The sequence below is a fragment of the Myotis brandtii genome, unplaced genomic scaffold (assembly GCF_000412655.1).
Source record: "Myotis brandtii unplaced genomic scaffold, ASM41265v1 scaffold476, whole genome shotgun sequence".
In the NCBI taxonomy this organism is placed as follows: domain Eukaryota; kingdom Metazoa; phylum Chordata; class Mammalia; order Chiroptera; family Vespertilionidae; genus Myotis; species Myotis brandtii.
This window is the reverse complement of record NW_005368188.1, coordinates 218510-238455: the sequence shown is the minus strand read 5'-3', so window position 1 is coordinate 238455 and position 19946 is coordinate 218510. Positions and strand designations below refer to the sequence as shown.

Here is a 19946-nt window from a genome sequence, read left to right as displayed (position 1 = left end):
TTTTCAACAAATAAATTGGTTTCTCTAAACCAATTAAGCAGCTGTCATTTATAATTTTATCTGAACATTTTTGTAGTAATTCCTGTTTTCAATAACTATTGACTTTGATGCTAATATTACACATTTCATAAGTTTATTTGTATTAATATTACTTTATCTCCCTTCTCCCCAAAAATCTCATCTATTTTCAAGAGTGGATGTATACATATATGGATGTAGTTTTATACAAATGGTTGCAATGTTTTCCTGTGCAGTTCTTATTTACCCTTCATTGTAACTCCTGTGTTTGACCAGAACAACATAGGGAACAGTATATAATGACAATGATGTAGGGTGATACCTCAATGGCCATCAATCCCTTAAATACAATTCAGGTTGTTTCCATTATAATATTTCCATATATTTGCTCAAAGCTCATCATTATCTTTTATTAAGGAATTATTGGGGGAGGTGAATCTCCCACAAATTTGAGATCATTCTGAATTCAATCTTCATGAATTATTTTGTAAATTTAATAAAGTACTCGCTACACAGAATAGACGTATGGCTAAGTAAACAAACAAAACAAAGGAAAAGGGAAAGGGAAAGGAAAGAGAAAAACACTAGAGAAAGAAAAGGAGAAAAAACTGCAGGACCCCTGGGTTAGGAAAATACTAGAACCTTACTGAGTGATTGGACAAATTGGAAAAAAAAAAAGCAATTATCAGCTATTTTTCAAAAAATTTGATGGTTTGAAGTGAAGTGAAGCTTGATTTGTCAACAGGAAAATAGGAGCTTTGCACCTCTATTTATATAAACATTTGTTTTTTCAACTTAGGTTCTGCCCAGAAGTTGTCATTTGACTGACGCTCCTGGCTTTGCTTGACTGGCTTTAGAAAAAACACACACACACAGTGGCCACCTGTTTCTCCACCACAGAGAAATTCAACAAGTCACTTTCACTGATGTTTGGTTGGTGAAACACTAAAGGATACAAGGATTTTCAATTTTTGGGGGGATGTTGCATTTTTTAACCAAATCTTTGCCTCCCTGAGTTGACAGAACTCTAAGGACAGCCCCGCCTCTCTTCTGCTGTGCTCCCAATATCCTCCCATTCTACCCAGTAAGGTTCCATACCTCTCAGATCCCTTTACCACACTTTCCAAGTTCCCTTCTTCCACACAGATTTGTGAATTCCCAACTTCTAGCCTCCTGGTTCCCCTGCCCTGATGGCCACCTGTCATCACTCTCCCATCTCCTTATCCCTCTTGTTTAGCACTCTGCTATCTTCTTTTCTGCTTCTTTGATTTCTTTCTGCACTGTGTTACAGCAGTACCGAAGGAAGGGAGAACCTTAGAGGTTGCAAATTGCTTGCACCTTCTGACCGGGTGTAAAGTATTTGGTCAAACAGTCAACTTTTGCCACAGCACGTAAAGCAGAGGAGGGTGGAGCTTGTGGCTAGCAACATATAGTGCTTGATGTCATCATAAATAAGGTCCAGAAGTGGGAGACCAGCTGGGGTTTGCACCATCTGCCTGTAAGTCAAAAGGATACTCAGAGAAAGTGTGCATGGAACTATATTTAGAGAGTGCAGAGCACACTTGAATTTCCAGAACTTACTTGTTCATTCAAGGAGAACTTTCTTCTATTATAAGCATGAACTATGGAAAAAGTTAGGCTCAGAGCAGGATCGATTCAATTTTGGAAGAGAACATAAGGGTGAATCTTATAGTAGGCAGATAAGCCTGCTATCTCTTCAAGGTATCGGGAAGGCATTCAAATTGCCTAACTTTTAACCAAACCCTTTAATTCCAACATTTAAAATCCATTGTTTTGGTTCACGTAATTCTTTCTCATCAAATTTTAAGTTCCTTGCTTAAGAAGGCTGTCATTTGCATTGATAAGAAAAAAAGGATAACATTAATACCTTAAAGAGTAAAAGGTTTTCAAATCTTTTTGTGGGAGGAACAAGGGAAAAAAACTAGACCAGTAGGGACCTGCAATTGTTACTGGAAATGGAACCTGGCCCTGAGAGGGTCTGCCTGGGGCCAGCTGGTAGGTTCCCAGGGTGTGTGTTCTTGACTTCCTGCAGAACAAATTTCACAACAGGAGTCCAGGTAAAACTTTTGAGGCACAAAATAAGAAAGGGTTGGAGAAATGAGTCTAGACCAGTGGTCGGAAAACTGGCCCCTTGAGTGTGGCTCTTCCACAAAATACCACGTGCGGGCGCGCACGTACAGTGCGATTGAAACTTCGTGGCCCATGCCACGGGGCCAAAGAGCCGCATGTGGCTCGCAAGCGACAGTTTGCCAACCATTGGTCTAGACTGGTCTGCTTTGGCTCACTAAGAAATTAGAGAAGCCCGGCTGGTTGGCTCAGTGGTAGTTGTTGACATATGAACCAGGAGGTCCTGGTTTGATTCCTGGTCAGGGCACATGCCCAGGTTTCTGGCTCAATTCCCAGTGGGGGGCATGCAGGAGGCAGCCAATCAATGATTCTCATTATTGATGTTTCTGTCTCTCTCTTCCTTCTTATCTGAAATAAATTTAAAAATATTTTTTAAAAAACACCAGAGATAAAGGGACTTTGGGGACAGGTTCAGGGGGTTTTCCTGGGATGAACTGTCATTGTTCATTGCCCTGGTTGCAGGCCTCGTGGGGTCCCATAGAGTTTAGGGGATGCACCCCTGTGGGAAGAGGCATGGGCATGCTCCTGGGAGGGAGAGTGCACTCTAGACCTTTGTTTTGAGGAGTTTTAAAGGCTGTGCACTTAAAGTAGTTGTTTTTTTTTAAAGTATATTTTCATGGAGGCATGGGCATGCTCCTGGGAGGGAGAGTGCACTCTGGACCTTTGTTTTGAGGGGTTTTAAAGGCTGTGCATTTAAAGTAGTTGTTTTTTTTTTAAGTATATTTTCATGGATTTCAGAGAGGAAGGGAGAGGGAGAGAGAGCTAGAAACATCAATGAAGAGAGAGAATCATTGATCGGCTTCCTCCTGCACACCCCCTACTGGGGACTGAGCCTGCAACCTGGGCATGTGCCCTTGACAGGAATTGAACATGGGACCCTTCAGTCTGCAGGCCGACTCTTTATCCACTGAGCCAAACCAGCTAGGATAGAGTTCTTAAAGGAAGATCTCAGTAGAATATTCATCAGCTTTGTGCTGATGTACTAAAATAAGGTTTATTCTCTTCATCTGTCCTTGGGTAATGGACAGATGTTGGAAAATGGCACTAATTGGATTTTTGCTATCTGTCTCCATGAATAGGGTGATTTAGGCTATTTACCCTTTGATTGGGGAGGAGAAGTGCAAACCATTCACTTTTAAAATGTCCCTGGTTTAGGGAAGATAGATTTACTAAATGGCTGCAAACTGCTTGGCATCTAGATTTTCTAGGAGGCTTCAAACTACCGTTTAACTATCTGTCTCAGTTTCCCTATTCCATTTGTTTTGGGTTATTGGTCTGATTCACAATGGGTCAAGGCTTAAAAAACACACACACAAAACACATCCTACAAACAAACACAAAACAGAAAGGAGGTGAATGGGATTCTGCCCATGGAGAAGAGAGTACAGAGGTTGAGAAGTGGTACTTCTCCTCAGAAGCTTTGACCTGGGACCATTTTTAGGAGGAAGCTATAAGGGAGAAGAATATTTTATAATGATGAGGAAAGAGGCTGGGAAGTGAGTTAGACAAGTTGGTTTACATATCAAGAAGAGTAAAACAGGTAGAGAACATACGAAAAATAAGAAATGGCAAAACACAGGAATTTGATCATGCAAAAGAGAAGTGAAAATAAAGCATGAACTTCACCTTGCAAGACAGTTGGTCCTAAAGGGGGCAGAAAAGAAAGAATTTTTCAGTGAACTGAGGAAGGGCATCAGGAGGAAAGTAAATAAATTTGGAATGTTGGAGGACCAACAGTAAAGTTATGGAGTGAAGAGGGATACAACAGAGGATAGTGGAATAGAGAAATTTGAGCAATATTGTTATTTAGTTTTCAAAATGGAATAAAAGCATGAGTTCAGGTCTTCTTTTTAAACATAAAATAGAAAAAGAAATAACAGACATACACACTTCTCTCTTCTGAGAAGAAAATTTGGAACAATTATTTTAAAATGTTTAATTTGCAATATACACAATACTGGGATTGAGGTGCTTTCCAGTGGTGAATGCTACCTCTCGTTCAATATGCAGTAGGAGGGTCAAGTTCATGAAGACATTTTGACATGATTCTTGGGAACTCTGTGCCCATGAGATTTCTCTACAGCGGCTATAATATGCATATAATATGTTTGTCTATGTGTCAGTACATTTACTTCTAGAGGCTGTGGAGCAGAAATTGCATGCCTTGGGACCTTTTCTAACATTTTTCTTTAATAAATTGTGCAAATCCCATTAAACTAAATTGCTTCTTAACAGCAAGAATCCAAGACTCAGGGTAGTTTTCTCAGCGATATGACAGAAATTCACTCCCTACAAGTGGTATTCTATCATATATAACTGGTTATCTCAGATTCCCCTAGTTCCTACTTGAATTCTATTGGCTTTTTAAGAAGGTTACTGAGTTATTCAGATAGACGGTCCATAATATATAATTTGTCACTCATAGTGAAATTTTGTTCTATTATATTGTGGACTATTGTCCATTTAATTAATACAGGCTATTCCCCCCCTCCCCTCCCCCCTTATAAAGCAGACATGTTTGCTGTGAGTTAGACTGCATCTCTAGGCTTCAAGAAATATTAACAATACATTTAAACTTTGAGAATCATAGAATTAAAAGAAACTAATGTACATTAAACCTTCTCCTGTTAAAAGTGGGGAAATTAAACCAGGGCCTAGTGAGGAAACATGACTTATCTGAGGCTACCTAGTTACTGCTAGACCCAGGATAAGAGTGTGGGTTGTCTAAATATTGTGCTTCTTTTACTTTTTTCTATAAACCATTAGGTAAACTTTGTGCCTGCCTATTAAAGTTCAGGTCTGAATGCCCTTCTTAGGCCCCAAATCAGGCTATTCCAGAATCTATTTGAATAATAATCGCTACAGATTTTGGTAAGTGGTGAGAATGGAAGTAGCAACAACTCACAAAAACTCAGACCAGTGATATGGTTTGACATTAGTTGTCTAATTTACCTGTGGATGTGGACTAACCCCAATTCTACCATAAATGAGTAAGAAAATGAGACTTACTTTCTACCCTTATTTGCCATTGGGCAACCACATCAACAATTGAATAGGAAACCATGGGTCCAAGTTCTATACCTGGCATACTCCTCTCTTTAGCCTCAGCCTCTGAGCTTAGCAGAAGGCAACATTTGGGGTCTTTATATATTGTTAGTAGGATTGTATAAATATTGGCTCTGGAGAATTTTCTAGAGTTACAAAAATTGTCATGACCTTTTTCATAAAGAGAACCTGCCAAGTAAATGTTATGATAGTCAGCAAAATAGTTAAAATAAGAGTAAAGAGGACTATAATTTTATAGAAAAAAAGGGTAGTTAGTATAGGAAACTCTTGTAAGGAAAGTAAATGAAGTTCTATGGCTAGCCAAAATAGACCATGATAATTTCTTCCACCCTAAGAACTATCTCAGACAGCTTCAATAGTAACTATTATTAACCTTAAGTTTATTTTCCCTTGAAATTGCATTTAAACTGCCTGGTCATCAATTATCTACTATGTCTATGATATCGGGAAGCAGTAAAACCATGCAATAATATAGAGTTTGTATTGTAAGTACCAAAAATGAGATCAATGTTTCAGTCTGGGTGAAACATCAGGGAGTAGGGGCAAAAGCTAAACATTGCAAAGGGTTTGGTCTAAGAAATACTAATGTATGGGTTAGCTGACAATGGTTAGACAAGGAGTTCCCTCTTCCTAAAGCATTCTCTTCATCCCACCCATACATTTTTTTTCTTTTTTCCTTTTCCTTGATGATCACAGACCATTGGGTCTCTGCAAATTGACATTTTCACAGGGAGGAAGTCGGAAGTAGTTGGAACGCCGGAGTCGCCTTGGGGGCAGACCAGCCATCTGGCGGCAAATCTCATCTAGAAGAGAAGCAGAGCATGATGGGATTAGAATGCAGGAAGATAACAAAGGGCTGATGTTTTAAGGGAAAGAGAAGACCAGTGTGGTGGAGTGAGAAGGTTGGGGAGGAATATATCTGAGTTAGAATCACAGCTCTACCACTTATTTACCACTAGAGACTTACTAGAAAGTTTCTTAAATTTTCTGAACTTCGCTATCCTTTCTATAAAATAAGCATTAAAATACCTGCCTCAACAGTTTAGTTGTATTAAAATGGAATAATGTATGCAAAGTACCTAGCACAGGTGGCCAGTAAATGTTAGTTTCCTTTCTACACCTAGCTCCCACTTTTTCTAATCATGGACTTTTGAATAACCAGAACATGAGCTTCAATCACTCAATATATACCTAAGTGTTTACTATGAGCAAATAGCTGACTTGACTAAGTCCCCAGAGACCCTTGAAAGTGCCTAGAGTCCCAAAGACTCAACCTCAATCTCAAGGTGCTTCCCTTGCAGGTGGCTTGCACAGAGCCAGTGGGGACAAGCAGCAAGTTTCCTTCTCCGAAGTTAAGTACAGCTTTTAGTCAGGAACTCAGCACAAGGCGGGCTGCTTAGTCAGAAGTGGCTTGTCTGTGGTGCTCTCACCAACCACAGCCACCTTTGGGGGCTGGCCGATGGGGAAGGTGAGAAGAATCTTTGTTCCCATCATACATGGTCACTCACTTTCGACCCATTTAATTGTTTTTACGAAGGCTTTCTACCTTCCTCTACCTCAGAAATTTCACAATGAGCAATATAAAGGGTGCTTGCAAGCTGTGGACTGTTTATAAGGTAGCCAGTTTCTAAATGTCCAATCTATTTCTAATTTAATTAAAGGCCTACCCAAACATTACTGTCTCCAAATTAATGTTTTGTGCAGTTTTTTTGTAAGTTATAAACATGGCTGCAGACTAGTAGCATCTCTATGTGTAATGATTGACTTGGCCTTTTTACCTAGAACCTCAGTGAATGATCTTCAAAGCAGCCAGGGCTCTGACCAAATACAGGAGAGATTTGGAGTTACTATCTAATTGGAAAGAGATCTGGGGGTACTTTTTGTAGGGTTATGTTTATGTATTAAGCATGCTGCTTTACTTAGATTACTTACTTGGGGTAACTTGGTGGAGAAGGGACAGATGTGAGTTAAGAGGGTGGCCTAAAGCCCTCCACCAAAGCCAGACCTTGGATCCATTAGCATTGTGTCCTTCTTTACCTCCCTCATAACTGTCCCTTCCCCCACTACAAACACAGACATCATCTTACCTTTCATAGCTTCATGTTCTTTACAGACAAGACGGGAGCAAATCTCATTATTGATGATGTACATGCGTCGTAAACTGCCATAGTCCCAATGTCATGGTTAAATAAGGAGACAGAAAGAAGTGTTGAGAGGGAGAACTAGCCTAGGCCTAAGACGCCTTTTCAACTTCTTATCTGAATTTCCTTAGGTATTTCCCCACTCTTATCTGAATTTCCTTAGGTATTTCAGAAAATGGTATTACTCTTATTAGCGACACTTTGCATACTCTCCCTAGAATCAAGCTTAATACTAACTCCTCCCCACTATTTTCTAACTTCAGACGTGGATCTTTCATTTCAGCCTTTTTCTATGAGGTAGTAAATTCAACGTACTTGTGTTTCCTTCGTGACTATCCTTCCTCCAGCCTTTACTTTTATTTGCCCTCTAGCATCTGGACTTGTTAGTCAGCCTGTACTCTGAATACCTCAATCCAGACTCCAGGTTCTATTTGGTACTTTCAGTAACAGCTAGACTCTAGCAGTGGTTCTCAACCTTCCTAATGCCGCGACCTTTTAATACAGTTCCTCATGTTGTGGTGACCCCCAACCATAAAATTATTTTCGTTGCTACTTCATAACTGTAATTTTGCTACTGTTATGAATCGTAATGTAAATATCTGATATGCAGGATGTATTTTCATTGTTCTCGACCCACAGGTTGAGAACCGCTGAAGAGGATTATGCTAAAATCTTCTGTCCCTCCAAAGACTGAAATTCCATAGTGGGAGTCATTAAATAGTTGCTGACATGAAAACACTATCATGGAAGATGCTTTCTGGGTATTCTGGGACCCCTTACCTGGTAAAGCATAACTGATGAACGCATTGCTTGACTGGCCGATGCACAGAGTAGAGTCTTGTGCAAGCAAATTTTTCATCCCGGCACTCTGAAGAAGCTTACACACAAAAAAAACAGGGAGAGGCGTAACAAACATGAGAGATATAAACAAAGGATTAAAGAGGTAGAGGAGGAAAAAACACACACAAACAATGGGGGACATCTGTAATACAACAATAAAGATAAACATTTTTTAAAAAGGGGATGGAGGAGGAGAGAAAACGTGGGAAAAGCATACAAAGTAGTCTCTACAGAAAATCTTTGTAAATTGTGGCATCTCTTTCCTGCTCACCAAAGCAGAGTAATAGGAAATTGACTAAAGTGAAATTTAGGTGCTTTCCTACCTGGAAGTATAAGTGGCTAAAATAATCTCTGCGGGTTTTCTAGGAAAAAAGTTCTCCTAGCATTATACAGGTGAAATATCAAACAAAAATGCTGATAATCCCGTTCTGAGAAACGGAATTTCTAAGACGGGTAACTATTTTCCTGTCCCAGTAGTTGTCAACAATAGCTGCACATCAGAATTATCAATGCGTTAGAGCAGCGGTTCTCAACCTGTGGGTCGCAACCCCTTTGGGGGTCCAACCACCCTTTCACAGGGGTCACCTAAGACCATCGGAAAACACATATATAATTACATATTGTTTTTGTGATTAATTACTGTGCTTTAATTATGTTCAATTTGTAACAATGAAATTGGGGGTCACCACAACATGAGGAACTGTATTAAAGGGTCGAGGCATTAAAAAGGTTGAGAACCACTGTATTTGAGAAAGCAATTTTAGTCGTGATGTCTATAGTACTTTTGAGTACCTGCAGTCAGTTCCCAACCCTGTAACCAAATAAAGTCCAAAGGATTGTTTTGGGATCATGAAGGGGTGGTCAAATCTTTTCACATGACTTTTAGGACAGAAGCTCATATACAAAGGCAGGGGTGGGGCTGCGGGAGGAAGAATTAAGGACACTAAAAACAATCTTTGAGAAAAAATTGGAAGTAAACTAGAAGATATGTACCCTTCAAAGAACAAAGAGGTAAGGAATCCTCCAGAAGACAAAGAAGCTTAGGAAAAAGACAGTCATACCTGTGGTGTTTTTATCACTGGGCGAGGCTGGAAGGCAGAAATTTTATTCAGTTATTATTAGTTCTAGAAGTTACTACCTCTATAACTGTCATGTTACCTCATTTGAGACCCATGTGGGGGCACCCATGTAGATAAGAAACAAGCGAGTTAATAACTCTTTAGCAACTTCTAAAGAACAAACAAACCCATAATGGTTTGTTTTGATTCGCACAATTGCAGTGATTTAGAAGTTAGGATGGTAAATATGATTTTGCCTTTCTTAGGGAGTTGAAAATTTTATTATATTGAGAGGATTTTGTGTTATTGACAATAAACAGATTTAGTAGGGACACAACAAAGAGCCACATGCTCAGAAGAGTTTCAGCCTAGAGCTAAAAAGAGAAAATATTTTTTGCTGTAGAAGCTCTTCAAAAAAGAAATTTTCCTCTCTGTAAGTCAGATACACTAGCATGTGTTCTTTGATAAAATTTATTCAATAAAGAATAGCAAGGGTCATGGCCATAGCCTAATCTAACCTAGGCGCTGGTTAAATATGGGCCTAATTTGAAGAATGGAGAACAAATTAAGGAGCAAGATGGATCTTGAGGGAATTAACTAACTATGGGAGTTATCAGTAAAAATGTGATTGGCAGAGTTGCTAATAGGATATTATAGGAAGTGTGTTAGGTGATCCCATCTATCCCATGGTTTCAGTTCCAAGTTTATATTCTGAGAATTCTCAAATTTATACTTTTAGCCCAGATCTCTCTTCAAGCTTCAGACCTATAAATCTAGCTACCATGTTTTATAAAAGATTTAATGGATTTTTCAAATCCATCAATCCCAAACTGACTTAATTATTTTTTCCAATTCAAATTGTTCTTCAGTGAATAGTAGTACCATCCACACAATAGCCACCATCTACCTGATGGAAAGCTGAACATCATCACAGCAGTCTCCTCCCCCTTGCAGCTCACATTCAATTCTCACTATGTTTACCTTAGTTCAGGCCACCATCTTTTTTTAGAAAAAAAAAATATATATATATTTTACTGATTTCAGCCCCAGCCGGTTTGGCTAGGTGGATAGAGCGTCGGCCTGTGGACTGAAAGGTCCTGGGTTGGATTCCAGTCAAAAGCACATGACCAGGTTGTGGGCTCAGTCCCCAGTACGGGGTGTGCAGGTGGCAGCTGATCGATGATTCTCTCTCATCATTGATGTTTCTCTCTCTCTCTCCCCCCTCTCCTTTCCTCTCTGAAATCAAACGCATGCCTCCTACTGGGGGTCGAACCTGCAACCTGGGCATGTTGCCCTGACTGGGAATCAACCATGACCTCCTGGTTTCTAGGTCGAAGCTTAACCACTAAGCCATGCCAACCTGGTCAGGCCACCACCTTTTATTGGGACTGCCACAACGTCATCCTCATTGGTTTTCCAATTCATAAGTCTGATTGGAACCTTCCTTTGCATAAACTATACTCTGATTGGTTTTTGTTTCCACCCCAAGCCTTTACCCACATTATTTTCTTTACCTAAAGCTCTTCCCTTTCTATTCACTTGATTCACTTCTATTTGTCTTCCAAGAAGCATTTTAGACAATGTGCTCTCCAGAAAAGCCTTTCCTAACTCCAAACACTGAATATAGTCAAGGGCTCTTTTTCATCTGTTCACTTGTCTATCTTGTCTATTAGACAAAAAATATCTAGCAGAAGAAAATTAGTTTTATTTACCTTTATATCCCTGGCACCTACGTAGCAGGTTTTCAGTAAATATTTGCTTAAAATAATGTAGTTGTGATCTCCTTTTCTCATGTCCTACCACTTATTCCTTGTGGGTTTGACCCTAATCATTAAAAAAAATCTCAGTTTTTCCAGTGTGCCAAGCTCTATTTTGCTTTCACATGTTTGAACAGCTATTTCCTTTGGTTGGAATGCACATCCCTTCCATAATTGCCTGGCTTGCACCAATTCTTCTTTCAAGATTCAGCTTGACCATTACTTCTAGAAAGTTTTTCTTTATCTCCCCATACAGTTCTTTGTTTATATATTTTGTTTTACTCATATGTATTAGAAACGTTAAAAGATCATGGGTTGGTATTTTGTACATCAAACACTTGGCATAGTTATGCTTGTTAGGGGATCAAAAAAGTCATTAAATTGAATTGTGGGAAGAAAGTGCTACATAAACTGTAACCCTGTATATTTAGGATCCTTCACCAGCTGTCATGCCTTCCATAATAGGCTCTAGGGAAAGCCCAGAATGGCCCCGGTGGCCCTGGGCTCCCAGATCTGAACTCACCCAGGTCATCTGTGGAAGGCACAATATCGGCCAGAGCTGAAAAGGCACAAAACAACAGGTGTGAGGAGGGCTTTGAATTGGCAAGGGAGGAGGCAGGATTAAAAAGGGAGAATGGAGCCCTAACTGGTTTGGCTCAGTGGATAGAACATCGGCCTGCGGACTAAAGGGTCCCGGGTTCGATTCCGGTCAAGGGCATGTACCTTGGTTGTGGGCACATCCCCAGTGGGGGGTGTGCAGGAGGCAGCTGATTGATGTTTCTCTCTCATAGATGTTTCTAACTCTCTATCCCTCTCCCTTCCTCTCTGTAAAAAATCAATTTAAAAAAAAGGAGAATGGAAATATTAGGTCAAGGTCAAGGCTATGGCTGAGTTTGTGTATTATGTCCAATGAAGTAGAATTGAAGTAATTGTGAATATTTTTGAAGAATATTTGTCCTATTGACATTATACTAATTTGGAGGAGCCTTTATCATTCATGACTTATTTTAACTATTAATCCACTTTGTTTCCTCTTTTTAGAGGACTAGTGGCCCTCTCTTTCTTTTTATCTCACTGTCACTAAACAACATGCCCACAATCTCTCTATGCCTTTCCCAGAGATAAAAAAAAATAGGATTAACTCAAGAGCTGGAATAAATGTTGTGCGAATCATGCCATTTTTAAAGAACTGTAGTAAAAGCTACCTGTTTCATCTGTAGAGAGTTCAACTACCAAATCTGCAAAGGAAACAACACAGAGAATGAAAAATGCAAGTAGGAAAAGTAGAAAGGGAAGCAGGATAAGGGATGATGATCTAAAAGGAGGCAGGAAAGATTGAGGTGAAAGAATGTGGACTGTGGGGGCGAATGTAAGGGACTTTCACAGAAGGAAATGGAGGAGAGAAGAAGCTTGGGCATGCTTGCAGCATCGGTGGCATCTAAGATAGACAATGGAGCTCTGCATGAGTTCAGAGTGCCCACCAACCTCTTTTTTAGGCTTTCTTTGTATAGACTGCAGCATCAATCCTTCTGTCCCCAATATGAAAGCAAAGAAATAAAGAAAAACTTACTAGGATCTTCTGTCGAGGTTTCCTCGGGTTTCACAGTCGCTAGAGAGAAATAAAAAATCAGAAAACATGCCCTAACCAGTTTGGCTCAGTGGATAGAGCGTCAGCCTGTGGACTCAAGGGTCCCAGGTTCGATTCCGGTCAAGGGCATGTACCTTGGTTGCAGGCACATCCCCAGTAGGGAGTGTGCAGGAGGCAGCTGATCGATGTTTCTAACTCTCTTATCACTCTCCCTTCCTATCTGTAAAAAATCAATAAAATATATTTTTAAAAAAATCAGAAAACATTTTCTGAGCATTCTTTTTACCCCTCCCAGTAAGTGGAATTGTCAAGCACAGTGGCCAGCATAGAGTATGTATTCCACAATTGTTTTTCTTGTTTGCTTCCCAGCCTAAGTCCTTTCCCCTCTAACCCAAACAAATGTCACTTTCCTGTTTCCATGAATATACCTTTGTAGTCCTTGACCCTTGTAGTCTTTGACCCTAGAATGTCTTCTTTCCTTTGTCTGTATTATAGAGGAATGAATAAGTTAAACTACATGCCCATCAGATAATCTTCCACAGACACCCCTTTCTCAGTTGGACTTTGATTAAGCATTAAACTTAGGAATAATTTATATTATTTTTATTGTCCTAACAGATGATACTACATTTAGATAATCTGAGTTAATTATGTGCCAGGCGCTGTTTAAATCCCTGTTTTTACAGATAAATAATTTACCCAAGGTCATAGAGCTTGCTAATAAGTACAATAGATTGGTGACCTTTTTGCAATGCTTACTCAAAATGAAAATTATCTTTACCAAAGACACTGATTTTGCTATTTATAACTTTGATGTAATTGGATATCAGTCTGCTGATATGCTTATATACAAGAGTGTTTACAAAAGGTGATGTTGGTAACTTTATGATGCTCATTGAGAAGCGAGGTGAAGGGAGGGGAGGGAAAATGCCTGTGTTAGTAGACAATGCCTTGTAGTTGATCATTGAAAAGTACAGGCAGGAGGAGAAGGAATAAAAATGGTCCATGTCTTAAGGTGGAATCTATTGGAATAAGTAAAGAAGACTGTACCTATTTAAAACCACAAATAATAGCACTTCCTGTAACAACTTTTTTGATTAAAAAAAAATAACAAAGCAGTGTTAATATCTAATAGCAATAGCAAATATCCCAGCTAGAATGACCCTTCATTGTAGAAAGCTTATAGTCATAATCTATTTTACCCACTAGGGGTCAGCAAATTCACATAATTTGGTTTGACTTCTTTTAACTTCAGAGTCTAAATGTCAGATTTAAAGGTAGTGAGAATAGCATTTTAATGAAGCACACCAGAGTTATTGATCATTGTAGTAGAGGAAAAACACAAATAAAGCATTATGAAGGAATTTCTCCTGCTAACTGCTTACCTCATTAAAAAAAAAATTCCAGACAGAAGAATAATCAGATCTGACAATAGAGCATTTTTATCTTTATTGCTCAGTATAAACTTTCTTCTTTTAGAGCAACTCTTGATAAGAGGGATCCAGGTATCTTTCAGTCTTACAGGATATTTGAAAAACCACTGACCCGAATCATTCCGGAGACTGTGAGGGGAGTAGAGCCTCTGGGGTGTAGCCCAATCTGGCCCTGTTTCCTTTCTCTCTAGCCATATTCCAGTCCAGCCACTCACAGAAACAGAAGAGAAGCAGGGAGGGCAAGGGGGTTGAGAGTGTATCCCAGCTGCCTGGGGATTTCAGGGCAGAATACTGCTTCTCTGCATATTCCTCAATTCACCCACCTTTTCCATGAGCTATCACCATATAAATACTTACCTAGAATTTATGTTCTCTGAAAAGAAATCTTTAAGGAGACATTTTCATCTTATATTATAATATTTCTGATAGAAAAGCAACACAAAGTCATAGATATCTATCTATCTATATAAAAGCCTAAGCGACCAGTCGACCGTACAACCGGTCAACCAATCGACTGGTCACTATGACACGCACTGACCACCAGGGGGCAGACACTCAATGCAGGAGCTGCCCCTTGATGGTCAGTGCGCTCCCACAGCAGGAGCAGCAGGGCCAGGATGAGTGGCAGCAGCGAGACGCTTGACCTCGGGCTCCTCCCTGGCCGCCTGCTGCTTCGTGCACTACCACATCCCTCAGGGGATGTTAGACTGCCTGGGATCAGGCTGAAGCCAGCAATCCAACACCCCCTGAGGGGTCCCAGATTGTGAGAGGGTGCAGGCCAGGCTCAGGGACCCCACCGGTGTGCAAATCCGTGCACCAGGCCTCTAGTTATTAGATAAGGTCCAAGACTGGGCCTTACCCAGTCCAAAGAAATGAATCTAGTCTACCCTAATTCTATAAAAAATACCAGTTGTGACCCACTCATTTGATTTTATGACCCATTAATGAGTTACATACTGCTGTGCTCACAAGGGTTGTAAATAGTAAGAGATAAATTATAACTTTGTTGAATGTCTTGGAATTTCCTTCATTAAGGTGAAGGAAGTAGTCCTTTGGAAGCCAAAATGTTTGAGTTCTGTTCAGTTGTGCCACAACTTGCCTATAGTACTGAGATAATTACTAATCCTGTCTTTGCATTTTAGTTTCTCCATTGTCACATGGATAGGAAAAAGCTTTCTGTTAGGATTAGTGGGCATTTTCTGAGTGAGATAAGAGATGAACAGAGGAGAGTATAAGCAAGAGATAGGTATAGAGGAGGTCCTGGGAAAAGTGTTTTGGTAGATAAATAAAAAAAGATAAGATTTTATGAATGGGATAATAGGATTAGAGAAACTGGTGAATTAGATCCTATTTCCCATACTGTGGTAACACATCTCTGCTGTATTACAGATTCTTTAATTCTGACCATTCATTTACATAACCTCAACAAAGCCCATATCCAAAAGTTCACCTACCTTCTTGACCACTGACCCCTAGAGGTGTCCAGTCTATACAAAGGAATGAGAAAAGAGATGTGAGTGACTCCAGCTCTATACAAACCCCCCCCCCCAAAATAAGCTTTAAAAATATTTTTTAATTGATTTCGAACCCGGGACCCTTTAGTTCGCAGGCCAACACTCTATTCACTGAGCCGAACCAGCTAGGGCCCCAAAAAGCTTTAATCAAATGAACCAGAAAATGATGGGGAAGTTATTGTACGTTATCTTTCTGTGTTTTATTTTTTGTGTTTTATTTTTATATGGTTCAATACAAAATTACTCAGATCATTAGTGCTACACACAAATGTGGAAACACTTAAGCAAGACAACAAATTCCTGAGAACAAACCCCTGCTCTGTTTTGCCCTGACTCAGCATGCCCTGTTGCCCTCATTCCCAGCCAGAAGGAATGGGGTCCTGTTCCACAGAGAGAGCCAGTAGCAATTCTACCCTGTCCTGTCCTTCTATGCCCACAGCCATCCCACTAGCTACACTACTGTACAAGCCAAAAAGATTCTTTTCTCAAAGTCTGTATGTGGCAGAATGAGAAAAATAAAGTAGGTTTAAAAAAAAAATCTAAAGTTTATTTTCCATGACTAAACTTCTAGCCAGCTTCTGTGAAATCTGTGAAGATCATTTAGTTCTGTGTATAGATTTGGCACATATTTTTGCTGTGCAAGTGAATATACTTGTGTGTATGCTGGTGCTAGTGTTTGGTATGTGTTACTGTTTTTCTACAGGATTTAAATTTGGTCTACTTTCTTATTAGGTGGTCTGTACATGTGTGTGTATCAGCTTCCTTTTCCCTTGATATTTGTGTACTTGGGTATTTATGTGTGTGAGCCTCTTTTGGTTAATATGCATTTGTATGTATTTCACCTTAATTTCATAACTCTCAGGATACCTTTTCCTACGTCTGAGGTCATCTCTTTCCATATCTCTGCCTTTTTTTTAAAAACACAAATCTATTCCTTTCTTCTCTTTCATAGCAATTCTAGAACTCAAGAGCTAGAATTTCTCTACCAATTCCCCTTCAACCTCCTTCCATTCCACTCTAACACACACCTCCAGACAAGTGTATAGCTGAGGAGCTAGCATCTTAGGGAGAAAAGAATAAAGGTAGGGACTCACCTGAGGGAATGATGAGTGCAGTGAGAAACAGCAGCACCTTGGGTCCAAAGAGCAGCATATCTAACAGGGATGGTGGGGAGAGTAGAGATTGTAACGCTCAGGGACACATCAGCATTTCAGTTCCAGGGAAGGCTGTCTGTGGCCCACATCTCTTTGTCTTCCCAGGACCTTTCCTGGTCCCCCATATCACTCAAACCCTTTCCCTCTTCATATCTTTCACCCGACATTTATTTCTCAATTCAAATTCTATTCTTTGGTCACTTACCATTATTCTCACTCTCCTTGCTCTTTTCTACCAGGTCAGAGAAAATTTTATATTCTGAATGGTCCATGTTTGCCCCTGCCCTGTGGTCTCTTTCACCCCTAGAGTCTGATCTCCTCTTTTGGTATCTGTGACGTGTTTATGTCATCTGCTCACCTTGGTGTCTTCTTTCATTTGAATTTTGTGGCTAATTGAGGTGTCTGCTCAATTTTAAGTTGTTCAATGAGATTCCCAATTGCCCCCCTCCAGCCTTTCAATGTATACACACACACACACACACATATGCACACACACACATACACACTCCTTCTGCTTATTTAGGGTTTTATACAATGAAACAACTCACTGTCTATGGTCCTCTGCTCTTTCCACCGAGTCCTTTGGCTGCTGACTGTGTCTCTCTCCTTCTCACGCTATTCCCACTTTGGCTGGAGAATAAGATGAACAGGGCCACTCCCTGGGAAGGACTTCAAATTTGGCCTCCTGAAACAATGAGATGAGGTAGAGCGAGAGAGAAAGAGAGAGAGAGAGAAAGAGAGGGAGAGGGAGAGAGAGCCAGGCTAGAGGAGTGTAATGAGGATAAAATGAGAAGGGGGATGGGAATTTGCAGTCACTCACACCCTCATTCCAAAGGTTATTACCACATTGGTGATAGATACTGCTGCTCCCTGGAAGGGTTGGCCCAAGCCCACATATGCCTTTCTTCCATGAGCCTATTTTCCCTCTCGCAATCTGGCCTGGGCACCCTCCACCCCCATTCCCTGGGTTCCTTCTTACCTAATCGATTCTACCTCATCCTTGGAATGTGTTTCTGCACATCACCAGAAACTGTTCCTATCTCTGACTACCTTCCATCTTTGAATCATTTTTGCACCTTCCTTTCTCAGTTTTGTTCATTTTGGACATTCATCTCTTCAAGTCCAACAAATTCCTTTGTATCCCTATATTTATCTTCTTTCTTTGCCTTTCTTGACCCTCTCATTCAGACTTTTGTTGTTGTTGTTTTATTCCTCTAGAAATCCCATTTATTCCCACATCTAAGCAAAAACAGACACCACATAAATTTTGTCCAAGAGGAGGGCTGTCTGTCTTAGGGTTCGAAAAAGTTGAGGGACGCAGTGCCCTCTAAATCATTTTGGAATGTGGAGCAGCTCTGTGGGAGGAGATGCCAGCTGTATTTTGTCTTTGGCTTTGTCTAAGTTTATGCTAAGAATCTTAGTGTCTGGAATCTTAAGGACAAAATGCCATCAGAAGCCCAAAGAAAGCTGAGGGCCAAGTTTATGTTTGTTCTGCTGGACTTACTTTCCACCAGTGCTTTTCCTCATATTATGTAATATGTAGATGGCTGCCATGGCTGACCAGCAGACCCTGAGCGACGGATGAACAGATTGCTCTGACACACGTTTCTATGAAAGAGAGGGCTAAGGGACTGTTTTACTTTAGAAGTAAAAAACAGTCCTGTTCACCTGCCTTCTTAGACTTTATTGTCACAACAGCTTGAACTAAAATTAACCTCTAGATACAATCAGCAGGGTAAGCATCCTTGAGAAAGTATATGCTTCTACAAGGTCGGGTCTTTAGAGACTAAACATAGAGATTCTAGCAAAACACCCCGGGGGATCGGACTTGTTTGGAAAAGTCAAGGTAGGGGCTGCCACCTTTGGCAAGGTCCCCCCAGAGGCCCCCGACCTTTCAGAGAATCCTCCATGCAGACATTCCAACCAAGTCCCGTGCTTCCCCACAGATAACACTTTCTCAGATCCAGGAGTTTTATTAAAACCTTTTGTATTTTCTCTTATTCATAGAAACCCTAGTGGTTAGACCATAAAATATCTCCACTTTAGAAAGAATCAACTTGAATTATAGAATCTCAAAAAGGAGGAGTGGTGAATCTTATGTGCCCTAGAACTGCAAATGTCAAGGCATCTGTTAACTCCTGTAGTCTACACTGTGTATCTCTCTGATGAGCTAACTTACAGAAGAGTACAGATGGACACAGAGCAGATTGTATTAACAAATTACAGACTAGAGGAAAGGAGGGTAAAGGAAGGGGAGGAGGGAGCAAGGGAGGAAAGAAGAGAAATAACTAGCTGTCTAGCTGGAAGGAAGGGAGAGCACTGGATATAATGAGAAATGAGTGACTAGCACCTCTGACTCCTTTGAAGGAGCTGTAAGGGTGCCATTTTTGAGATACATGTATTCTGGTGAGTCCCTAGAACAAATCTGAGTACAAACCCAGCTCTGTCCTCATCTGCTTGGCCCAGAACTTGCTCTTCTTCCATCTGCTCTGCAGTGAGAGTACAGAGGCTGGAAAACAGATGTGATTCTAGTCTGGGGAGAGTCACGGGGGGAAAAGGCAGGGGGTGTTGATCGGGGGGAAAAACAAAAAAGCAGATGCAAAGCAGACAATCCGAGGCAGGTCATATAATAAAGAGCCTAGAGCAACAATCATGTTTTCCATGAAGCTCAGACAGATGGAGAAACTGAACTAAGGCCAATCGTTTGGCAGGGAAAGCAATGACCTCAATGTGCTGGCCTAGCTAGAGACTGAAGTGCAGGGAAGCCTCCCCAGGCAGTAGGAGGGGGCACTCTCCTGGGGTCCTGGGAGGGAGTCTGAAGTTAGGTCAGTGAACATGGAACAGAATGTTTAGAGCAGGGCAGAAGGAGGCAGACAGGGAGAAAAGGAAAGCAAGGCGAGAACTGGCTGAAGAACAGAAACCACCATCTATTCTTGGGCTTAATCAACATGCAGAAGTGCAGTTGGTTTTAGAGTAGTTTGGTTAGTTTTTTTTCCCCCTTCATGGCAGCTCCCCATTTATTTTTAGAGCCCAGGCTTGGATCCCCACGTTCGGAGAACCTCCTATTTACTTTGTCCAAGGTGATTTGTTCAGCCTCTGTTCTATCACATTATCAGTTTATCATGGAATTACATGATAATCAGCATCAGTGGTCAAAAATGAGCAAGGGTCATTCACAGATGTGAACCTATAATTTTCCGAGGTTCTCGTTGACACTGGGGAAGAGGCC

The 19946-nt window shown here is 40.6% G+C and overlaps 1 protein-coding gene across 3 annotated transcripts; it reads right to left on the bottom strand.

Annotated features, from left to right (window-relative positions):
- Positions 1-4077: 4077 nt before the first annotated feature.
- Positions 4078-17479, bottom strand: MFAP5 (microfibrillar associated protein 5). Of its 3 annotated transcripts, XM_014547513.1 has the most exons (12): positions 17266-17479; positions 16658-16717; positions 15504-15536; positions 14407-14434; positions 14162-14259; positions 12599-12637; positions 12234-12266; positions 11552-11587; positions 9275-9301; positions 8154-8250; positions 7320-7393; positions 4078-6035 (listed from the first exon to the last, which is right to left on the bottom strand). In XM_014547513.1, the coding sequence occupies exons 2-12, from the start codon at positions 16713-16715 to the stop codon at positions 5923-5925; spliced, it is 636 nt and encodes a 211-aa protein (XP_014402999.1). In that variant the 5' UTR covers positions 16716-16717; positions 17266-17479; the 3' UTR covers positions 4078-5922. The 3 variants fall into 3 exon arrangements, with proteins under 3 accessions (XP_014402999.1, XP_014403000.1, XP_005876036.1); XM_014547514.1 differs by lacking the exon at positions 12234-12266; XM_005875974.2 differs by lacking the exons at positions 14162-14259; positions 14407-14434.
- Between the last annotated feature and the right edge of the window lie 2467 nt (positions 17480-19946).